Here is an 18,554-nt window from a genome sequence, read left to right as displayed (position 1 = left end):
TGGCAAAGGGGATCTGAGGAGTGCGCTGGAGCCCACTGCCACCAGGAGGGAGAGGGAGAACAATGTCTCTCCCTCTCCCTCCTGAGCAGCGACCATGGCCCAGGCTCCCATGGCCTCTGCAAACCCACGCCAGCGTCGGAAGCTGCCAAGTGAGCCTGTCTTCCAACCTTTAGCTCACCAGCTCCGTCCCGAGGCTCACTCGACAGCGAGAGCTGGCCACCCTGCTCACGCGCTCAGGAAACACTTGCTCAGGCTGGGAGAGCCTGCCTGCGATTCCACCTTGTGCGGAAATCAATCATCCGTTGCCCTTGAACAGCCAGCTCAACCAGCTGTGGGATGGGCGCCTTGACCGCGTTGTTTCCACGCGTGAGAGTGTAGGCGCTTGACATCTGTGTTTTGCCAGGACGCAGCATAAGTTGTGTGGGAGGTGGAGAGAGGTGGCTACCCCAAGCTTCCTTTGGACCGCACAGGACTTGTGGCCTGTTAACTCTGGCCAAGGACCGCACTGAAATGTGGTATGGGGGCGCCCCCTAGTGCTCCCTCCTGTAAAGAGCTGTGGAGCAAGGACTAAAGCCAAAACGTTCTTTACTTACTCTTAATCCAAACTTTAAAAATATTTAAATTCAAAAAGTATCCAATACAAGTACCCAATAAAACAGTTCAAACTGCTAACACTTTGTTTGTCTTTCAAAGCTTTTAAACCAGGACAAAATGGAAATCTGTTTTCAGCTCAGTTTTTGCTCCATTCTCCTAGGTCCATGGAAGTCCTTGTCACTGGTGAAACAGAATCATTTCTGTCCCCAGGCACAGATTCAACTTGTGAGTCTCAGACAGGGAAGTCTGGGCTCAGCGGTGCCCCTTTCACCCAACAGAATTTCCTTTTCCATGCAAGGCTCCAGGCCAAGGTGCCCATCACTTCCGGCCTCTCCCCAAGCCAAGCTTTGCCTTCAAACCACACAACACTCAGAAACAAGGGCTCAGGGCAGGAAGGTGGTGGGCAGGGGCTGGCTCCTCAGAAGGCCAGAACGCCATGTTCTGCTGCCCAGGCCCAAGAACTCAAGGAAACACTTCTGCTTCCAGCCCACACTGCCCCAGGCAAAGGAGTAAGAAAGCAGATGGCCTGGCTGGGAGAAAGGGAAATGCCCGGCGGCTTGGCGGCTGCAGCAGGGCCCAGGAAATGGAACAGGAAAGATTTGACAATTCTGAAGGAACCTTTTCAGAGCCCAGCTCTGGAGGTTTCTTTTGACCTTTCTACATGTGCCTCAGCCAGTGAATTTATTATCTGGCAAGAGTTCTGATCCTGCACCTCAGAGCCCCCAGGGAAGAAGGCCTTGGCTCCAGAAAGCCACAGACTGTGGATGTGGAGTCTGGTACCTTCTTCAGACCCACTTCCTGCGGTCCTGTCTCCTCCCACGTGCACCTGGAAAGGTGAGGAGAAGGAGAGCCCGAGTCCTGCTGAGGCCGCTGTCCTTACGGCTGCTCGCCCTCCACTGATGAGTGAGCGCACCCAGCTGGGGAGACACAAGACCAGGGCATCCAGTGCCCTGCGGCAAGGACAAGGCGAGTGCACCTCCTCCACTGTCCGAGACGCTCATCTGCACCCTAATGATGAGAGTCCTGCCTGGAGGCCGGCTGGGCGGCCATAGGAGCTTCCCCTCGGAGCTGGAAGGCTGTTCTCCTGCAGCAGGCCGCTGAGGCACCTGCAGGGCCACCTGTCCTCAGTCGGGGCCCTCAGGCGCAGCGCCGCCGCCGCACCCACCCAGCGCTGCGGACTAGCATCTGCCTTCTCCTGGCCCTGGGGGTGCCGGCACCGAGCCTCCCAGCTGCTGGCTCATCTGGGGTCCTGCTGCGCCCGATGCGGCCACAGTCACGTCACATGACAAGCTAGATTAAAGGATGGCTTCTTTCCTCTTGTCCCCTCATTTACACAAATAACTTTTTTTGCTTTTTCAGGAGCCACATGCTTTTAACATAATCTTTATTCCCCTCAATCTGGACTTTTTTCCTGTGCTGCCTTCCTTAGCTGGGCATGTGGTGCTGGCACTGTGACCTCGAAGAGTGTCCTCTGGTCGCACCCCCGACCGCTTCACGGCTGCCCCCAACCCACACACGGTGTTCCTGAGCCTGGTGGAAAGAGCTGGGCCGAGAATGGCAGAATTCCCCCGGAATTTCCCCGTCGAGTTAAACAAGACCATATGAGGCTCCAGAGAGGCCTGGCTGGAGCCGGCAGTCGGGATTCCAGGGTTTGGGCAGGGAAACTGCGATAAGCTCCAAGGTGCGCAAGCCCGGCGCCGCCGCGAGGAAAGTTGGGTTCGCAGCCCAGGAAAATCCACTCTCCTCCTGGAAGAGGCTGAGACAATGGAACTGACCCCACCTGGGCCGGGAACACGCAGCCTCCCAGCTGCGGGCTGAGAAGGCTTGAAGGGGCTGCGAGGAGAAGGACGGCGGTGGGGTAGGGCTCGCGGGCGTGGGGAGCCGAGAGCCGGCTCCTTCACTCCGCGCCCTCGCCCTGGACGCGCCACACCGCGGAGCCACTCGCTGAGGGACGGTGCGCAGGGCCGGAGCCTGGCCCAGACCCAGGGCCGCGCTGCGTGCGCCGCCTCGGCCCGCTTGCCGTCCGCGCTCCGGCTGCCCTTTCTACTCTCGGCCGGGAGCTCAGCAAGGTTCACCCAGCGCAGAGCCAGAGCCGCAAGCACGCACACGCACGCGTGCGCACACGCACGCACACATGCGCACACGCACGCGGTGGTCCAGGAGCCAGGCCACAGCGCCTGCCGTCGACACGGGGCCCCTCACCTTGTGAAGAGCAGCGCAACTGCGTCTGCACAACTCCAGCACCTTAAACCCAGACGGAAATGGCCCGGTTCCTGCCTTCCTCATCCTCTGTGCTGTGTAGGGTCTTCCACTTGCTCCAGGTCACCCTGAGGGACCCACACAGCAGCACACCCTGTGACAGTGTTCCCCCTGCCGCCTTCCAACCTGCGTTCTCTTCCCTGCCCTCCCCAGCCCACCATCCTTCTGTGCAACTCTAGGCAAACGACAACAAGTCCTTCCCATGGAGAGTCCTGAGGGACCTAAGAAGCAGCAACACCCTCCTCCACCTGGACCAACAAGCAGGTGGCAGGCAAGCACAGGACCAGCTTAGAGCCAAAAATACACCTAAACTGAAGCGCTGAAATGACTGACTTCTGAGGTACAAGCATGACTGCCTTCAGCACATGTGGGAACACGTCCTTAGGAGATGGAGGCAGAGTGTGAAGAGCGCATAGCCCTGGTGAGGCGCACAGGAATCCTCCGCAGTGCCCGAGTGAGTGTGGCTCTGGAGTCAGACTGTCAGCATCAAAGCCCAGGCCCAGTGTTCGTAGGTGTCTGTCCCCTGCTTCCTAGCCTTTGTGTCAGAAAGTCAAGCCTAGAGGATTGTTGTGAGATTTAAATAATCCTGCCGCTAGGGAGGCTGACACAGGGTCCAAGTTCAAGGCCAGCCTGGGCAACTTAAGACCCTGTATTTATTTATTTATCTAGGGCGGAACCGGGGATTGAACTCAGACCCTTGCACTTGCTAGGGAAGTGCTTACTCCACTGAGCCATCTCCCAGGCCCCAAGACCCTGTATTTAAAACAAAAATCAAATTCACCCATTAGGAGATGCCGTTCTTCGTTAAACACTGGGGGGTTCTATCATTTCACAGCCCCCAGAAATTCACGTTTGAGAATCGTGGGCCAGAAGATCCAGTTTCCCTTAAAATGGTTGTAAGTGGGCACCGCGCACACACGTGAACACGCACATGCACACACTGTGACCCCAAGCCTGGAAAAGTACAAGTTTTCAGCTGAGATACCTTGGATGCCTCTGGGGGAGGGAGAGGGTGTCCCGGCTTCAGCCAGGACAAGCCACACACACACCCTTACCCTACACGCTCCAATGCCTGTGTGTGTGCACGCGCGTGTGGTGTGTTCAGATATGCCATTGTCCGAGGTGCCCATCAGGGGTGTCTCATGGGATACAGCTTCGTCCTTGTGGCTGACAGAGCTACACCACCGCAGCCACAACCCTGAGAGCCACGTTTGAGCTTACCTGGCAACTTGGGGTCCTCCAGGAAACAATGCTGAGCTCAGAGCGCCTGGCAGGTGAGACCCGCACTAAAAGGGCAAAAGGTCTGGGAAAGTCTTCGCACTGAAGGCCTCTGGCTCACCTTGCTGCAGGAACATGCAGCGCAGGGAGCTGGCAAAACCGAGAGGCAGAGTCTCCGGTCACTGGGCCACAGCGCCCCCCCTCCCAGGAGCGACTGCCTGCTGTAACGGCTCAACATCGCCACCAGGTGGCCAGACACCTAAATGCCAGCTTCCCGGACCCTTGCTGGGAGCCCAGGATTTAAAACCTGACCCCCTCTATAAGGCCCACCCTTCTTAACCCCAATTTCACTGTGGTTCTTGCAGCTTGTAAGCCTGAGTTTGACTTCCCATGGCTGCAACACGCAGGACTCTGAGTTCAACGCTCATTAAATGTGAAATGGTTTGGTTAGTGGCTGCAACGACTGAGATACAAGGCAGTCTGAGAGGACCAGAAAATGCTGTCTCCAGCTCCCAGCCAGGACTAAGATTCCCTGGTTCCCTTCGGGTGGGCCCTAAGTTCGAGAGACCAGCACAGCACTGCACAGCCCCCCAAGCCCAAGGCTGCGCCCCCACCCTACCCAGACAGACCCTACGACACCTGTGTGGCTGTGAAGCACAGGCGCCTAGGGTCTCCTCCTCCCATGCGAAGGGCAGCAGCTAGGAAGCTGGCCAAAGTCCACTTCTCCTCCCCGACGACACCATGCCACACTCCCTGGTTGCCACCTCCTGCAGCCTCTCAGGCCTGTCCATATCTCCCAGCTCTCCTTGGACAGCAGAGAATGGCCAGGTGTATGAGGCTGCAGTGCCAGCTACATGGTTTGGGACCAGTGCAAAATAATGAAGGGTGAAGACTTGAAAGGCAACAAAAGACAGCTAAGCAAGTCCAAGAGCCTGTGGGGATGGAACTTGTGCTGCACAGTGCCCAGCCCACCTTCCCCAGCAAAGGGCTGCACAGCGGCACCCTCCACAGCCCCGTGCCACCCCCTCAATGCCTGTTCGTACCAATGACTTCAGTCTTCATGAGAGCCTCAGAGTGGTACGCTTGAGCTCTGGCTATGGATGCGCGGCCCATCCTACTCACTGGCCAGGAGTAATTCTGCACCTCGGGGCACTCTTTTGGAGAATGCTTTATTGATTCCCCAGGGCTCAACTAAGTCTGTGAATCCCAGCAGGCTCCCAGAACCATGCCAGGACAGTGGGATCCAAGGCACCATTGCAGACTTTGTCTTGGAGTGGCAGGACACAGTTAAACTGCTGCTCCAACTGCAGCATGCTTTGGAACCCTCTGGGGCCTCTCAGAGCATAGACTGCTGCCCTCCTGCCCAGAGCTACTAGCTCCAGAGGGCCTAGTGCAACATGGGAAGTCACGCCTGTGTGTGCCCTGGGGACCCGGATGTTCCTGCCAGTCACACATGATAACCTGCTTCCTCCAGGCTTCCTGCTGAGGGCACTGGACAGAGCAGGGTTGGCCCCTCTGAGGGGAACTTAAGACCAGTTTCTTACAAAACAAGTTCTATCACGTACAATCACCTATGATGAATGTGATCATTATGTATAACTAAAATGTACCAATAAAATCTGATTTGGGGAGTGAAAGACTAGTTCTTGCAAATGCAGCTAGAAGGAGAGCCTGTCAACTTCAGAAGAAAAAACGTAGTTAAAAACACACAATGGTTTACTCTCAGACACAAATGCACACACTGAAGCCACCCTCGGAGCTGGTGATACAGATCCATTTTTAGACTCCTGTTTCCCAGAGTCCTGCAGGCTGGGGTTTCCTGAAGAGGGTAACCTAGGACTCCACAGCCCTGAGCCTGCACCCCCACTCGCATGGAGAGGGTCCCCAACAGCTTCTCTGGAGCCGGAGAAGAGAGCCCGCGGCTCTGGGCCGCAGTGAGGGAGCTGTGTCTTTGAGCCTTCTCCTCGGCCAGCAGTCGGCGCCTCCTCCCCAACTCTGGGCCACACGTGGAGGCTGAGGGAGGCCACGCTTCCAGGCAACTCTGAGGCTCACAGGCAAGTGTGCAGTCTGGGTTCTGGGGGAGCAGGGGCCCAAGGAGGACAGTGGCCAGGGATCCTGCTCTCAGCCTGCAGCCGGCCTGCGGGGTGGCCACACAGGCATGCACGTTGAGTCATGTGGGGAGCGCCATCTTTACACCCCAGTCTGCTCTTTGATCCAGGTCCGAAATACAGGGAGCCTCGTGTATACGCCGGGCTTGTTCTTCTGCGCACAGCCTTCACCCCAGCTCACTACGCCTGCCTGGAAGATTCGGCCATCGGCCTCCACGCTGGACAGGGGGCCCCCAGAGTCACCCTGAGAGGAGACAAGACCAAGTATGAGGGCCCCGCCCCGCCCACCCATCCCACCCCTCCCAGCCCACCCGCCTCAGCCCACACACCTGGCAGGCGTCCACACCCCCACTGAGGAAGCCCACACACATCATCCGGGGGGTGATCTGCTGAGGCAGCAGGTCCTCACAGGTCGTCTGGTTGATGACTCGGATCTCACCCTTCTGCAGGATCAGGGCCCCCGTGCCTGGGGAGAGGGCACAAGACAGGCAGGCAGCACCTCAGAGAGCTGTGCACATGGGCCAGAGCTCCTGGAATATGCTCCCCGTGGCCATCAGGTTACCAGCAAAATCCTGAAACCACTCAACACCCAGGACCGACAAGCCTAACCAGGCAGCACACCTGCCTGTCACCCAGGAGAAAAGCTGGAGATCTGCCGGCCCTGCAGCAAGGCAAGCTGGGGTGCGTTCAGGGGCACACCCGGCCTACCATGCCGAGAGCCTGAGCACCCCAAACGAAAAAGCACTAAGTGCAGGAAAACAGGAGGAAGACTGAAAGTGCAGCACACCACAGAGATCTGGTCCAACAGCCAGGCTTTGCTGTTTCCTCCTTGTCTGCTCCACAAGCTTCAGCAATGAGCGTCACTATGGTTCTCCCAGTACCTCCCACAGGTGGGACCCTGGCCCGATGGAAAGCTCACCTCCCTGCTCCGTGTGCCCCCAGCCTGTGACCCAGATGGCCTTGCCGGCCGGGAACACATGAGAAGTATCAGGCAGGCAGATGGGCCGCACCACAGCGCTGTATTCCGCAGGCTTCTTCAGTTCCAGCAGGGCAATGTCATAGTCAAAGGTGAAGTCGTTGAAGGAGGGGTGCCGGATGATGCGTTTGAGCTCATGCTCCTGCACCCCGCTGGCTGTGCGCTGGCCCTGGTCCAGCAGGCCCAGGAAGGCCGTCCACTTGGTGGGGTCTGAGTACCTGGGAGGGGAGAGGGCGGCTGCTGTGCACGGACCCCTCAGCGCAGGACGCGGGCACCTCGCACCGGCCACGCTCTCCGCTTCTGCCAACCGGCACCCACAGCGGCCTGAAAGCAGGGGTGCACCTGACCAGACTGCAGCCTTGCAAACCACGAGCTAACACAACCCTTCTCTTTATTACTATCTCAGGGACGTGTCAGAGCAACAGAAAGCTCTGACATGGTTCAGAACCCACATGGTTCTTTAGGTCTGTGTGGCCACAGGCAACAGAGATTCCACGTGAGAGGTCGTGGCCACTGAGAGCCCCACAGTGCCCAGTGGGCAGAAGACTGCATCCCCCTCAGGGCTGACACGTGGGATCCTTTATTCTCCACACGGCCCTGCCAGGCTGGCCAGCCCATTCTGAGCTGAGGCCTTGGACACAGAGCAATGAGCTCCTTTGCCCACACCCCACAGCCTACACATGTCGGCCACAGTCCACCTTGGCTCTACCTGACTCCATTGCCCAAGGAAGCTGACCCTGGGCCACTGCACACTTCACAGGCTCCCTCAGGCAGGGTGGTTGAGGCACTGTTGACCTCGGGTACCCTGACCTACAGGGTGTTCCCAGGAACTGCCTTCCCCACCCTTGGGCAGAATGCTGAACACTGCACCGTGGGACCAAGGATGTGTGCAGGTAGTTCTGGCATAGTGCTTACTGTGCGCACAAGAGTGTGCCCACACGCACATGTGTACCACAGATTTCGTCCCCACCCTGGTGAGTCTGCAAAGCGCAGAGATCACGTTTTATTCATACATGTCTCCTGGTGCTAGCAGCAAGACGCACGGCAAATGCATTAATTGCACTTTTTTTTTTTTTTTTCAGTGTTGAGGAAAGAACCCAAGGCCTTGAGCATGCGAGGCAAATAGTTCTGCCACTGAGCTACACCCCCAGCTCTAGCTGCACTATTAACTGGCAGGAGTAAGACTGATTAACAGATGAAAAATAAAATAAGGAGAGAGGCGTGAGGAAACAAGGGCCTGGAGTGAATCCCTGCCCCCCAGCCAGGCCCGCCAAGAGCCAGGAAACAGTGACACTGCAGTGACAGGGGGCACCGAGGTTCTAGTCTTGGCTTATAAACACCATCCCTGGGCTAGAGATATAGCTCAGTGGAATAAGCGCCTGCCTGGCAAGCACAAAGTCCAGAGTTCGATCCCCAGTACCAAAAATAAAATAAGAGGAGCCGAGGAGATGGTTCAGTTGACTAAGTACTTCCCTGGCAAGCTCAGGGGCCTGAGTTCAATTCCTAGTTCTGCCAAAAGAAAAAAATAATAATAATTAAAAATTAAAAAATAAAAAATAGAAAATGAAATAAACTATAGTAAGAGCAGATCTTATGTTGTGTTCTAACCACAAAAAAAATAAATAAATAAATAAACACCATCCCTGATAATGGTGGCGCTCACCTACAATCCCAGCACCCAGGAGGCTGAGGCCGGAGGATGGCCAGGAGTCCAAGGCCAGCCTCAAGTGCACATGCAAACTATCCTGGCTGATCCTAGGACTGGGACAGAGAAGGTACAAGGGAGGCCTAGCAGGCCTGGTGGTGCTATAAAGCAAGGAAATGCCTCAAATTAAAAAATTTTGAAAGAGCATGTGACACAGAAGCCGACCTCAAAGCAACTTGAGCAACCAAGCACGCGGCACGCTGCTGGATTGCAGCCCCAAGCATAAAGCCTATGCCACCAACGTATGACTAACAAATAAGAAAAGGGCCACCCTCCCTACAGAAAACTCATCAGCTGGCTCACAGCCGAAGACAGGCATACAGAGAGGACAAAAACTCCAGCATGGTCCTAACCCAGGGAAACCGAGCAGCGTCTCTGCAGGGGCCATGCGGTGCCGATACTGTGATGGGAGTCCTTCCAAACACCCCTGGCCTCCGTCCAGAAGAACCTCAGACCCTGAATAGGCTTCTCACTCACAGCTTCACACACTGGCCTTCCAGGCCTTCTTCTGAAATCTAGGTGGAAGCCTTCTTAACCTCAGAACTCCTGCATTCTGAATGCACCTAAAACCAGTGCCACGTGGATGACGCCAAGGTCTGCTGCCAGCTGGAGCAGTACCCAGGCTTCCTTCTCTCTTGGCTATAGGGGTTGAGTGCCTGAACTGCTGAGCACTCTGACCCTCATTCCGAGGAATAAATTCTCCACACCAGCGCCATTCTGGAACCTGGTGAAACTGCTTCCGTCATTCTGGAACATGAGGCTCTTTGGGTTTTTACCCAAGGCAAAGTCTCTCTCCCTTGCAATTCTTAGGCTGCAAAGAGTAGAGATATTCTGCCTTCAGTGATGCCCCCAGCCATCCTTTCCATTCTCTTGTTCCTTCTTGGCAATCCTCTCAGCTCAATCTTTGCATTTCACAGCTTTATTGGAGCTTCCTTTCTGGTCAAACTCACAACATTTTAATTTTTTTTTTGAATTTATTTGTGTGTGTGTGTGTGTGTGTGTGTGTGTGTGTGGCCAGCTCAGCCCACCAGGGGGCGGGCTGGCTGGCATGTGGTGCTGGGGAATTGAACCGCGGTCCCCACGCTTTGCTAAGCTTGTTCTAAGTAGGCGCTTTAGACCACTGAGCCATCTCACCAGCCCCACTCACAACATTTTAAATCATCCTGCTAGGTTCTTTGCTCTTCATTCTTAACAAAAATCTGGCTAAAAGCCCCCAACAACAGCCATTCCACTCCCTCAATATTTGGCTGCTTTAAAATAGTTTTTGCCAGATTAATCAGTCCACTATGCTTAATCTCATTCTCAGGCAAAGTCTCTGGACATGAACAAAAATGCAGACAAACTGTCTGCCAAGCAAAAACACACACTGTCTGGAGTCCAACAGCCAATGCAGTCCTTCTTCTCAGCAAAAAGCTCCTGGCCTGGTCTTCACAGGCCAGCTTTCTATCAGCCTTCTGGTCTGAGCTCTCACCAGAATCTTCCCTACAGAATAGCTGAAGCTGTTCCAGCACTTCTCTTGTAGGCAACCTCTCCAAACCTTTCTTATCTCTTCCTATAAGCCATTCCCAAAAGCTTGTAATCCACATGGTCAGGTTTAGCCACAGCAATGGCCCCACTCCTGGTACCAAATTCTGTCTTAGCTACTCTTCTCTCATTACTGGGACAAACACCCGACATTCAAAATGAAGGAAGAGCCTAAGGAGAGTCACATGGAGGGAAAACTTTCTCTCAGGCTTTTACAGAGAGCAAATTGGTCAAGCACTGGCTGTGACTCATCCACATGGCTGACCCTGACAAAGAATCTACAAAGTACAATACAGGGTTACAGGATAAATCCTGAGGGGACTTGACTGACCTTATCAGATACAAAAGTTACATTTCTTGTTATATAGGTCTTGCTTTATCTTGCTCTTAACCATCCAGCAGAAAAGTATAAAAACGAGGTATATAAAGTAATGCCATATTAATATGATGAGTTGTAAAAGGCTCTAGTCAACAACTTCTGCAGACAACCCCTTACTATTGTGGACTACTGGACTGTGTTGGATTGTTTTGCTGATTCAAGCACCTATGATATTTAGATGCCAATAGAATCCCCATCTCTGACAGGACTGAACTGGAGGGGGGGATACAGAGGCAGGGCCATTTTGTATTTGTATATACAGAATAGTTAGGATAGATATATGGCTGCTTTTGCTTGGTTCAGTGAGAGGAAGGATTTTTGTAGTAGTGTTTGGACAGGATGTCCTGGCTGCTTCTTGTGCTATGGATGACCACTGAGAAGATAACAATGTGCAATGTATTAATTATTGAAAATGTCCTATTAATCAGCTTAGAAAGTATCTCATTGATATTTGTTTCTCAATAAAATTAAAAAAAAAAAAGAAGAAGAAGAAGAAGGAAGGAAGGAAAGGTGTATTTAGCTCACAGTTAGTGGAGGTTTCAGTCCATACTCAGCTGGCTCCAAGGCAGAGCAGCACATGGCAGAGGGCAACAGTTCATAGTGGTAGCAGAGAATAAGAGAGCAAATAGAAGAAGAGCAGAAGCTCAGGCAGCTAGCTAGCCTCTCTCCCCTCCTTACACTGTAATGCAAATTGCCTGCCCCAGAGCAAGTGCTGCATCCACACCCACAGTAATCAATCACAAACTCAAGAAGCTGTACCATGACTGCATGAGACTTTGGGGGGACAACTAGACACAAACCATAACAGGACATGATGGGAGTTCTTTCAAGCACCCCTGCCTCAGTCCAGAAAAACCTCAGAGCCCACAAAAGATGTTCTGCAGCACAGTTCGCCTTCGGGCTGACAAGGAGACTTAAAAGGGGTCTTGGACCACAGTGCACTAGAGACAGGCCGGGAGATGCAGCACACGACCCCAGCCTGCATCCTGACCTGGAACAGTGGTGACACTGGCGCGAGATCTGATGATTCCTGGTGAGCCTGGACAGTAGCAAAGGCTGGTACTAGTTTCTTATGTGATCACTGAGGGGCTCTATGTGAAGGGTACAAAGAATCCTCTACCACCTTGGCAATCTGCCTGAGTTCTGGAATTACAATGTATCTTAAAAAGTCTTAAGGAAGCCCCCATCACCCTCAAAAGAAAGGAAAGTCATTCTTGTCCAGGTGGAGACCAGGGAGAAAGGAGAATGTTCTTGGGCTGGGGGAGACTGAATGGCCAAAGCCCCTCGAGGCCTGGGGACAAGCGGGCTGGCTCTGTACCCACCATCACCCCAGCCACAAGCACCTGCCTGACCTCCCCACTCCTGTGCCTCTGCATACTACAAAACGTCACTGTCCCTGAGCTGCCTGCCCTGCAAGAGCCTGCAGCCAGCACAAAGGCCCACTATTGGGGGTGGGGGATGTCTCAGAGAAGACCCCCTCCCCAGTGATGAGAAAGCCTGGCAGACCAGGAGCTGAGACACAAATTGCCCTGGCCCCGTGCCCTATTCCTGCCAATTCTCCCGCCTCTCAGACCCTGTGCCTGCTCTCCTAGTCCCGGGCCACCTGTGACCCCTCTTTCTGAACTGTGCCACCATGTGCAGGGACAGCAAGGCGCATTATCAGATTCAGTTCTCAGCATCACATCACCAGGGACGAGCCCAGCACCTGGGCGTCCAGGTAACTTTCCCAAGGTCACCTGTGTGCTGCTAGGCAGAGCGGAGCCAAGACCCAAAGCTCACCGTGAGCCTACGCCAAGGGGCCACACAGTGCCCTCTGAGCGGCAGACTTCAGAACTGTCACACCTGGCATAGGTCTGACCCTGCCAAAAGCCATTACCTCTCCAAGTTCCCACCTGAGGGGACACAAACAGACCTGTCTAGCATATTGCAGGTGGATGTAGAGTGCCAGACACTGAGCACCCCGTAAAAGGGAGTTTTATTAGTTCTGCTATTAAGCCCCCTTCACAAATATCTGCCACCCTCCACCACCCTGCCCAGGTGCCAGCCCCCCGGCAGGACCCCCACACCTACTTGAAAGTTAATTCATCCATGAAGCAGTGCGCTGCCGAGACCAGCCAGTTGGGAGAGATGAGTGAGGCCCCGCAGACGTGGCCCTGGCCCAGGGCGTGGAGGCTCACCTGCCAGGGCCACTCGCCGCTCTCGGAGTCCGTGCCCCCGACCACCCGAGCTCGTTTGGTGAACGACCGCAGCCCACAGTCTGGAGAGGAGACAGAGCACCGAGGACGGGCGAGTCCAGGTGCTGCTCAGCACCAAGGAGGTGCTCCCGGCATAGGGCACCCTGCGCAGGGCGCTGGTGTCGGACACAGAGTGCTGGAGCAGGAGTGCTCGGGGCCTTCCGGAAGCATTCCCACCTGACTTCCACCCCGCCAACCCCTCCACTGCTCCACGCTCAAAGCCCTCCTCCTCCCCGACCTCTACTGAGCAGGACCAGGCCAGCACCGAGGCCCACGCGCCAGCCACGTGACTGAGGTCTGAGGTGCTGGCTGCCTGGGCCTCTGCTAGGACAGGACGCCAGGCAAAGGCCCCATGCACTCCAAGGCAGGGCCTCTGCAGAGTGATGGGACCCTGACGTGCTGCTCAGAGGTGGGGTCTGGCCATAAGAGGCGGGTACTGGGTTGTGACCAGGAAGGGTCTGTCGCCCCCAGCTCCTCCCTTCTTTGCTTTGAGTCTCCATAACCTGAGCAGGTCTTCCTTCACTATGCCCTCTCCCATGCCATTTTCTGCCTTGAAGCCATCAAGGCCATAGAACTTGAATCCAAATAAACCTCTCCTCCTGGAAGCTGCGGGTGTTGGGCACTGCGTCAGTGATGACAGAGGGAGCTGCACACCCTTGGTCCAGGCCAGAGCTGGGCCACGGCGCAACCTCTGCCCAGTTAGCAGCGTCAGCCTTCCTTTAATGTTATTTATTTATTTATCTACTGGATACAGGGTCTCACTACGCAGTTTGGACTCATAATGATCCTCCTGTCTTAGCCTCCCTAGTGCTGGGATTAGAGTATTTCACCTGGTTTTAGGCCGGTACAGCGTGCTCAGAGCTCTGGGGCCAGCACGGCAGTGATACCGGGGATCGAACTCAGGTCCTTGCACTTGCCAGGCAGGCGCTTGTGCGCCGAGCTGGCTCCCCAGTCCCAGAATCATCCTTTCAGACAGATGGACGCTCTCTCAGGCCCAGAGCCCGGTGAGTAAGGCATCACCCTCAGGAGAGCCCCCACCCGCCCTTAAACCCACACCCGGCTGCTCACCACAGTTCTTTTCATCTGAGCCATCGTTGCAGTCTTTCTTCCCATCACACTCGGGGTTGCCCTTGTTCACACACAGCCCGTTGTCGCAGCGGAAAGTGTGGCTTGTGCAAGTGACCACGCTCACTGCTCAGGGAGGAGGGCAGGAGGAAGGCATCCGTTGCTCGCAGCGTGAGCCCGGAAGCCAGAGGCCACAGGGACGCCGCCATGCCCCAGCCGCTGCCTGCTCCTCCCCAGGGCCGCTGTCCCCCAGCTCTGCCGCAGGCTCACACCGCCGGCCCGAAGCTCCTTCCCCCTGGCCGCTTCTTCTCTCCGCGCTTTAGTGTGCTTATCAACTTCCAGGCATGCTGTGCTCATGCCTACCCATGCAGGGGCGTCCCTGTGCCCCAGGGGGAGGCAGGCAGGGCCAGGCCTCACCAGTGTCACAGGAAGCCTCATCCGAGCCGTCCCCACAGTCGTCCCTCCCATTGCACTTCTGGTTCTTCGGGAGGCACTTCCCACTGGTGCACTTGAAGGTCCCCTCAGGACACTCTGGGGAGGCACAGGTCCTTAGCCCCTTGGGGCCAGGCGGCAGCAGCAGGGCCTCCATGCCCACCCGCCCCGCCTGCCCACTCACTGCACGCCAGCTCATCGCTGTTGTCCCCGCAGTCATTCACTCCATCACAGACCCAGTACAGGGGTTTGCACATCTTGTTCTTGCACGTGAACTGGTGGCTGGGGTTGCAGCCTGGGGACAGCAGGGGAGGGCAGGACTCAACTGCAGGCCAGGCTGCAACTCTAGCCCCTCGGTGGCGGCAGCCTTATGAGGACTTCTCCCTTCCTGGGGCTACCAGGAGGGCAGGAACCCACCCCACTAGCCATGAAGGAGGCAGAAAGACCCTGCGGCTGCCAGAGGAGCCGAGATTCCCCAGGCAGGGGGGGAGCAGGCCGGGCGCATGCCAGGTGTCCCTGCACAAGCAGAACTCACTGCAGTTGCGCTCGTCGCTGTGGTCCGTGCAGTCTGCCCAGCCGTCACAGCGCAGACCCGTCTGGATACACCGGCCCGTGCCACAGGTGAACATCCCTGGGCAGGCTGCAGGAGGGGGTCCGGGGCTCAGGGTTCCACTCCCCCGCCGCCTCCCGCCACCCTGCAGACATGGGGCTCAAGTGCTGAGGCCCAGGCCGAGTGGCTCCCACACCAGCCTCCTGGCAGCAAGGCCTGCCCCCAGCTCCAGCACCCCAGCTGCGTCAGAGCCCTCTGCTGTGTCCTCGCCTCTAGGTGCCAGGCACCCTGGCCGTGACGTGAGCAGCTGGGCACGCCCATGACTGAGGCACCCCGGCCAAGTGAAAGCCCATGCCACAGACTGCCTTCAGGCTAAGATGAGCTCCACATCTCAAGTGCTTGTGAAGCTGGAAGGCGTCTGCCAACGCCGGGCACCGCCGTCACACACACACCTCGGTCACACACACCCCTCCAGTCACACCTTTGGTTAGTCATGAAGTCAAATTTTAACTTAAATGTGGATTCCCAAGTGAATTAAAACGTCCTCCAAAAGGTCATTCTGTGATGCAGGGTTGAAACTCTAAAAAATTAAAGGTTGAGCATCTTTCATACAAAAATCCAAACTCTAGAATGCTCCAAAATCTGAAATTTTTTAACACAAGCCTGATGCCACAGCGGCAAGTCCCACTGACCCGAGGGGATGAATTACACGCAAGCAGATCCCCTCAAAGAAGTGTAGCGCGTTGCCCGCAGCCACGGACGCAGGGCACACAGGAAACGGAAATGAATTCCACGCTTGGATGTGGGTCTTCCCCCCACGATAGCCCACTGTGCATACACAAATATTCCAAAACCCAAAAACATCTGAAATCTGTGACACTTCTGGTCCTGAGCTCTTCAGATAGAGAATCTTCAAACTGCACATAGCCAGCAGAATTACACAGCGCTCCCAGCCCATACCCACTAAAAGAAAAGTGCTAAAAAGCTACAATGAGGGCCAGCAAGATAGCTCAGTGGACTAAGTGCCTGCTTAGGCAAGCTCAGGGACCAGAGTTCGATTCCCAGTACTTCATGTTGCACTGGCCCTGCTCCCTGGGCACACTGAGCTGGCCACCAAGACCAGGCGTGGTGGCACAGGCCTGTGATCCCAGCTCTGGGGAGCCTGAAAACAACAGGATCACTATGAGTCCGAGCTGCATAGTGAGACCCTGTACCAAATACATAAATTAAAATAAATAAACAAAAATAAAAAGCCACAAGGACAAAAATGGATCCAAAAGTCAGTGATGCCAAAAGAAGGTCAGGCTGGCCAGGGCAGGACGGTCCTCAGCCCTAGGCCGCCCCGCCCCCACCTCCCCAGATGCGTCCCTGAAAGTCAAGGTACAAGGGGGTACCAGCACTCGCTATCAGCCTGTTTATTTTACTTTACCTTATTTTCCTTTGTAGTACTAGGGGTTGAGCCCACGGTCTTCACACTGAACAATATCCTCAGCCCTTTTTAAACTTTTTGAGTCTCACTAAACTACCCAAGCTGGGATCAAGCTTACGATACTCCTGCCTCAGCCTCCCAGCGTAAATACAGATACAGGCCCCCAAGCCCAGATACTGTCAGCTGTTTTGTTTTTTGCTTTTTGCTTTCTTTGAGACAGGTTCTCCCTGTGTAGTCCAGGCTGGCTTCAAACTTCTGCCTCAGGCTCCTACATGCTAGGTTTACAAGCATGCACCACCACAATCAGATTTTTAGAATAAAATCAAGATGACACTTTTTTTTCCTCAAAAAGCCACTAGAGTGACACATATCTGCCCCTCCCACACCTGAGAATCTAGAACCACAATGCTAATAAGACACAGAACAGAGGTTCAAGCGCTTGTGGGGCCAGCACCTCACGCCCTCCAGCCACAGGCACTCACGGTCCTTGGAGTCATAGGAGAGGTACTCGGCGAGGAACCCTGTGTCAGTGTACGAGTGGTCCGAGTGGAAGTGCACCGTGATCCTGCTGCTCTTGCTGGTGACCACAAACTGAGGCCTCTCTCCGCAGTACCTGGAGGAGGGCACAAGGGTGAAGGACCGCGCTGGGAGCTTGGGCCTGGGGTGCAGGGGACCCGGTCCTTCCACCTCCAGCACAGTGCCCCACCGCAGGGCTCACTTCTCCCCGCTGATCTCCACGTAGTCCTTGGAGCAGGTGCCCAGGGCCACATTGGGCTCCAGCAGGTAGAAGTACTTGAAGCGCAACTTCACGTTCTTGTTGTTGGGCACCTGGATGGAGAGGGTGGGGTGGCGTGGATGGAGCAGGACAGGCTGTGACAGCCCCATGCCATGGGCGTGTCCCCGGAGCACGAGGACTCTGGCACCAAACCCTGTGCATTCTATGGAGACTTTCCCTATACAGATGGACTTGCGATAAAGCCTTGTTTTGCTTTGCTTTTTTTTTTTTAAGACAGGCCCTCACTGTGTAGTCCAAGCTGTCTTCAAGCTCACAGTGATCCCTGTGCCTCAGCCTCCTGAGTGCTGGGATTATAGACATGCACTACCACGCCTGGCTGAAGGTTTGTTTTTTGGAGGGAATTATTATTTAATTCAAGGTCCTCAGCCCCAGCTCGTGGACCAGTACTACACACTGGTGGGCTCCTGGGAATCAGGTGGCACACCGGGAAGCGGCAGGCAAGCAAGAGGAGGGTCTCGAGTTTACAACCGCTCCCCACCCGAGAGCTGCCCCGTGTCAGATCAACACGGGCTTAAGTTCTGCTAGGAGCTCAGACCCCGAGAGGAATCCAAGCTGGGGGCTCCTCGTGAGAACCCAACACCTGATGACTGGGGAGCTGAGGCAGTGAAGCCAGGGAAGTGACTATTATGTGTCACAAACACACTCAAGAAAACCTACATCTCAGCCATGGAAAACCTCTTCCTCAAAATGGGTCCCTACAGCTATAAAGAATGATAAGCTCGAAGCCTTCATAGTTCAGTGGATGCCACTTGAAGATATACTTATAAGTGAAATAAGCCAGACCCACATGTGTAAATATTGTATTGTCTCCCTAGTATAAGAACTTAAAGGAGGAATTACATATAGAAAGTTACAACACAAATAAAAGGAAAGAGAGAACTTGAGGATTGGACAATGAGGAGTGGGCAAGGAGAGAAGCTGGGAAACATGACAGGGGCAAAGCCGTGCATTTGTACACATGAGGTGGGTGGGGCAGTGAGCCTGGGGGACATCAGCAGGTTTTTGAGACTAGCAGTTGGCTGGTGAGATTCTCACCCTGACTAACTCTATATGCTGGTGCCCGTGAGCCAGGCGGCTGCACCAACGATGGCGATGTGTAATAGAGGGGTCACGCTTGCAGTGCCTGCCATCCCGGTCTTCTAAATATGTACTTCTTGTCATGACATACCATTTATTGCCATAATGTCTCTCAAGTAAAGGGGTTTTTTTTGGAAGAACCGGGGAATGAACTCAGGCCCTTGTGCTTGCCGGGGAAGCACTTATTCCACTGAGCCATCTCCCCGGC

General features: G+C 55.0%; 1 protein-coding gene across 1 annotated transcript in view; it reads right to left on the bottom strand.

Moving 5' to 3' along the window:
* Window positions 1-5,826: 5,826 nt before the first annotated feature.
* St14 (suppression of tumorigenicity 14) overlaps window positions 5,827-18,554 on the bottom strand; it is a 48,576-nt gene continuing 35,848 nt past the window's right edge. The window contains exons 10-19 of the mRNA XM_004641427.2: window positions 17,192-17,301; window positions 16,956-17,086; window positions 15,030-15,134; window positions 14,679-14,789; window positions 14,480-14,593; window positions 14,066-14,188; window positions 12,834-13,020; window positions 7,099-7,373; window positions 6,509-6,645; window positions 5,827-6,423 (exon numbers count right to left, since the gene is read on the bottom strand). Of these exons, the coding sequence (XP_004641484.2) occupies window positions 6,262-6,423; window positions 6,509-6,645; window positions 7,099-7,373; window positions 12,834-13,020; window positions 14,066-14,188; window positions 14,480-14,593; window positions 14,679-14,789; window positions 15,030-15,134; window positions 16,956-17,086; window positions 17,192-17,301 (1,455 nt within the window). The 3' untranslated portion in view covers window positions 5,827-6,261. The remainder of the gene's footprint in view (window positions 6,424-6,508; window positions 6,646-7,098; window positions 7,374-12,833; window positions 13,021-14,065; window positions 14,189-14,479; window positions 14,594-14,678; window positions 14,790-15,029; window positions 15,135-16,955; window positions 17,087-17,191; window positions 17,302-18,554) is intronic.

Source organism: Octodon degus, unplaced genomic scaffold (assembly GCF_000260255.1).
Source record: "Octodon degus isolate 3935 unplaced genomic scaffold, OctDeg1.0 scaffold00136, whole genome shotgun sequence".
Lineage (NCBI taxonomy): Eukaryota > Metazoa > Chordata > Mammalia > Rodentia > Octodontidae > Octodon > Octodon degus.
The sequence above is the reverse complement of the archived record's forward strand: the minus strand, read 5'-3'. Positions and strand labels throughout refer to the sequence as shown.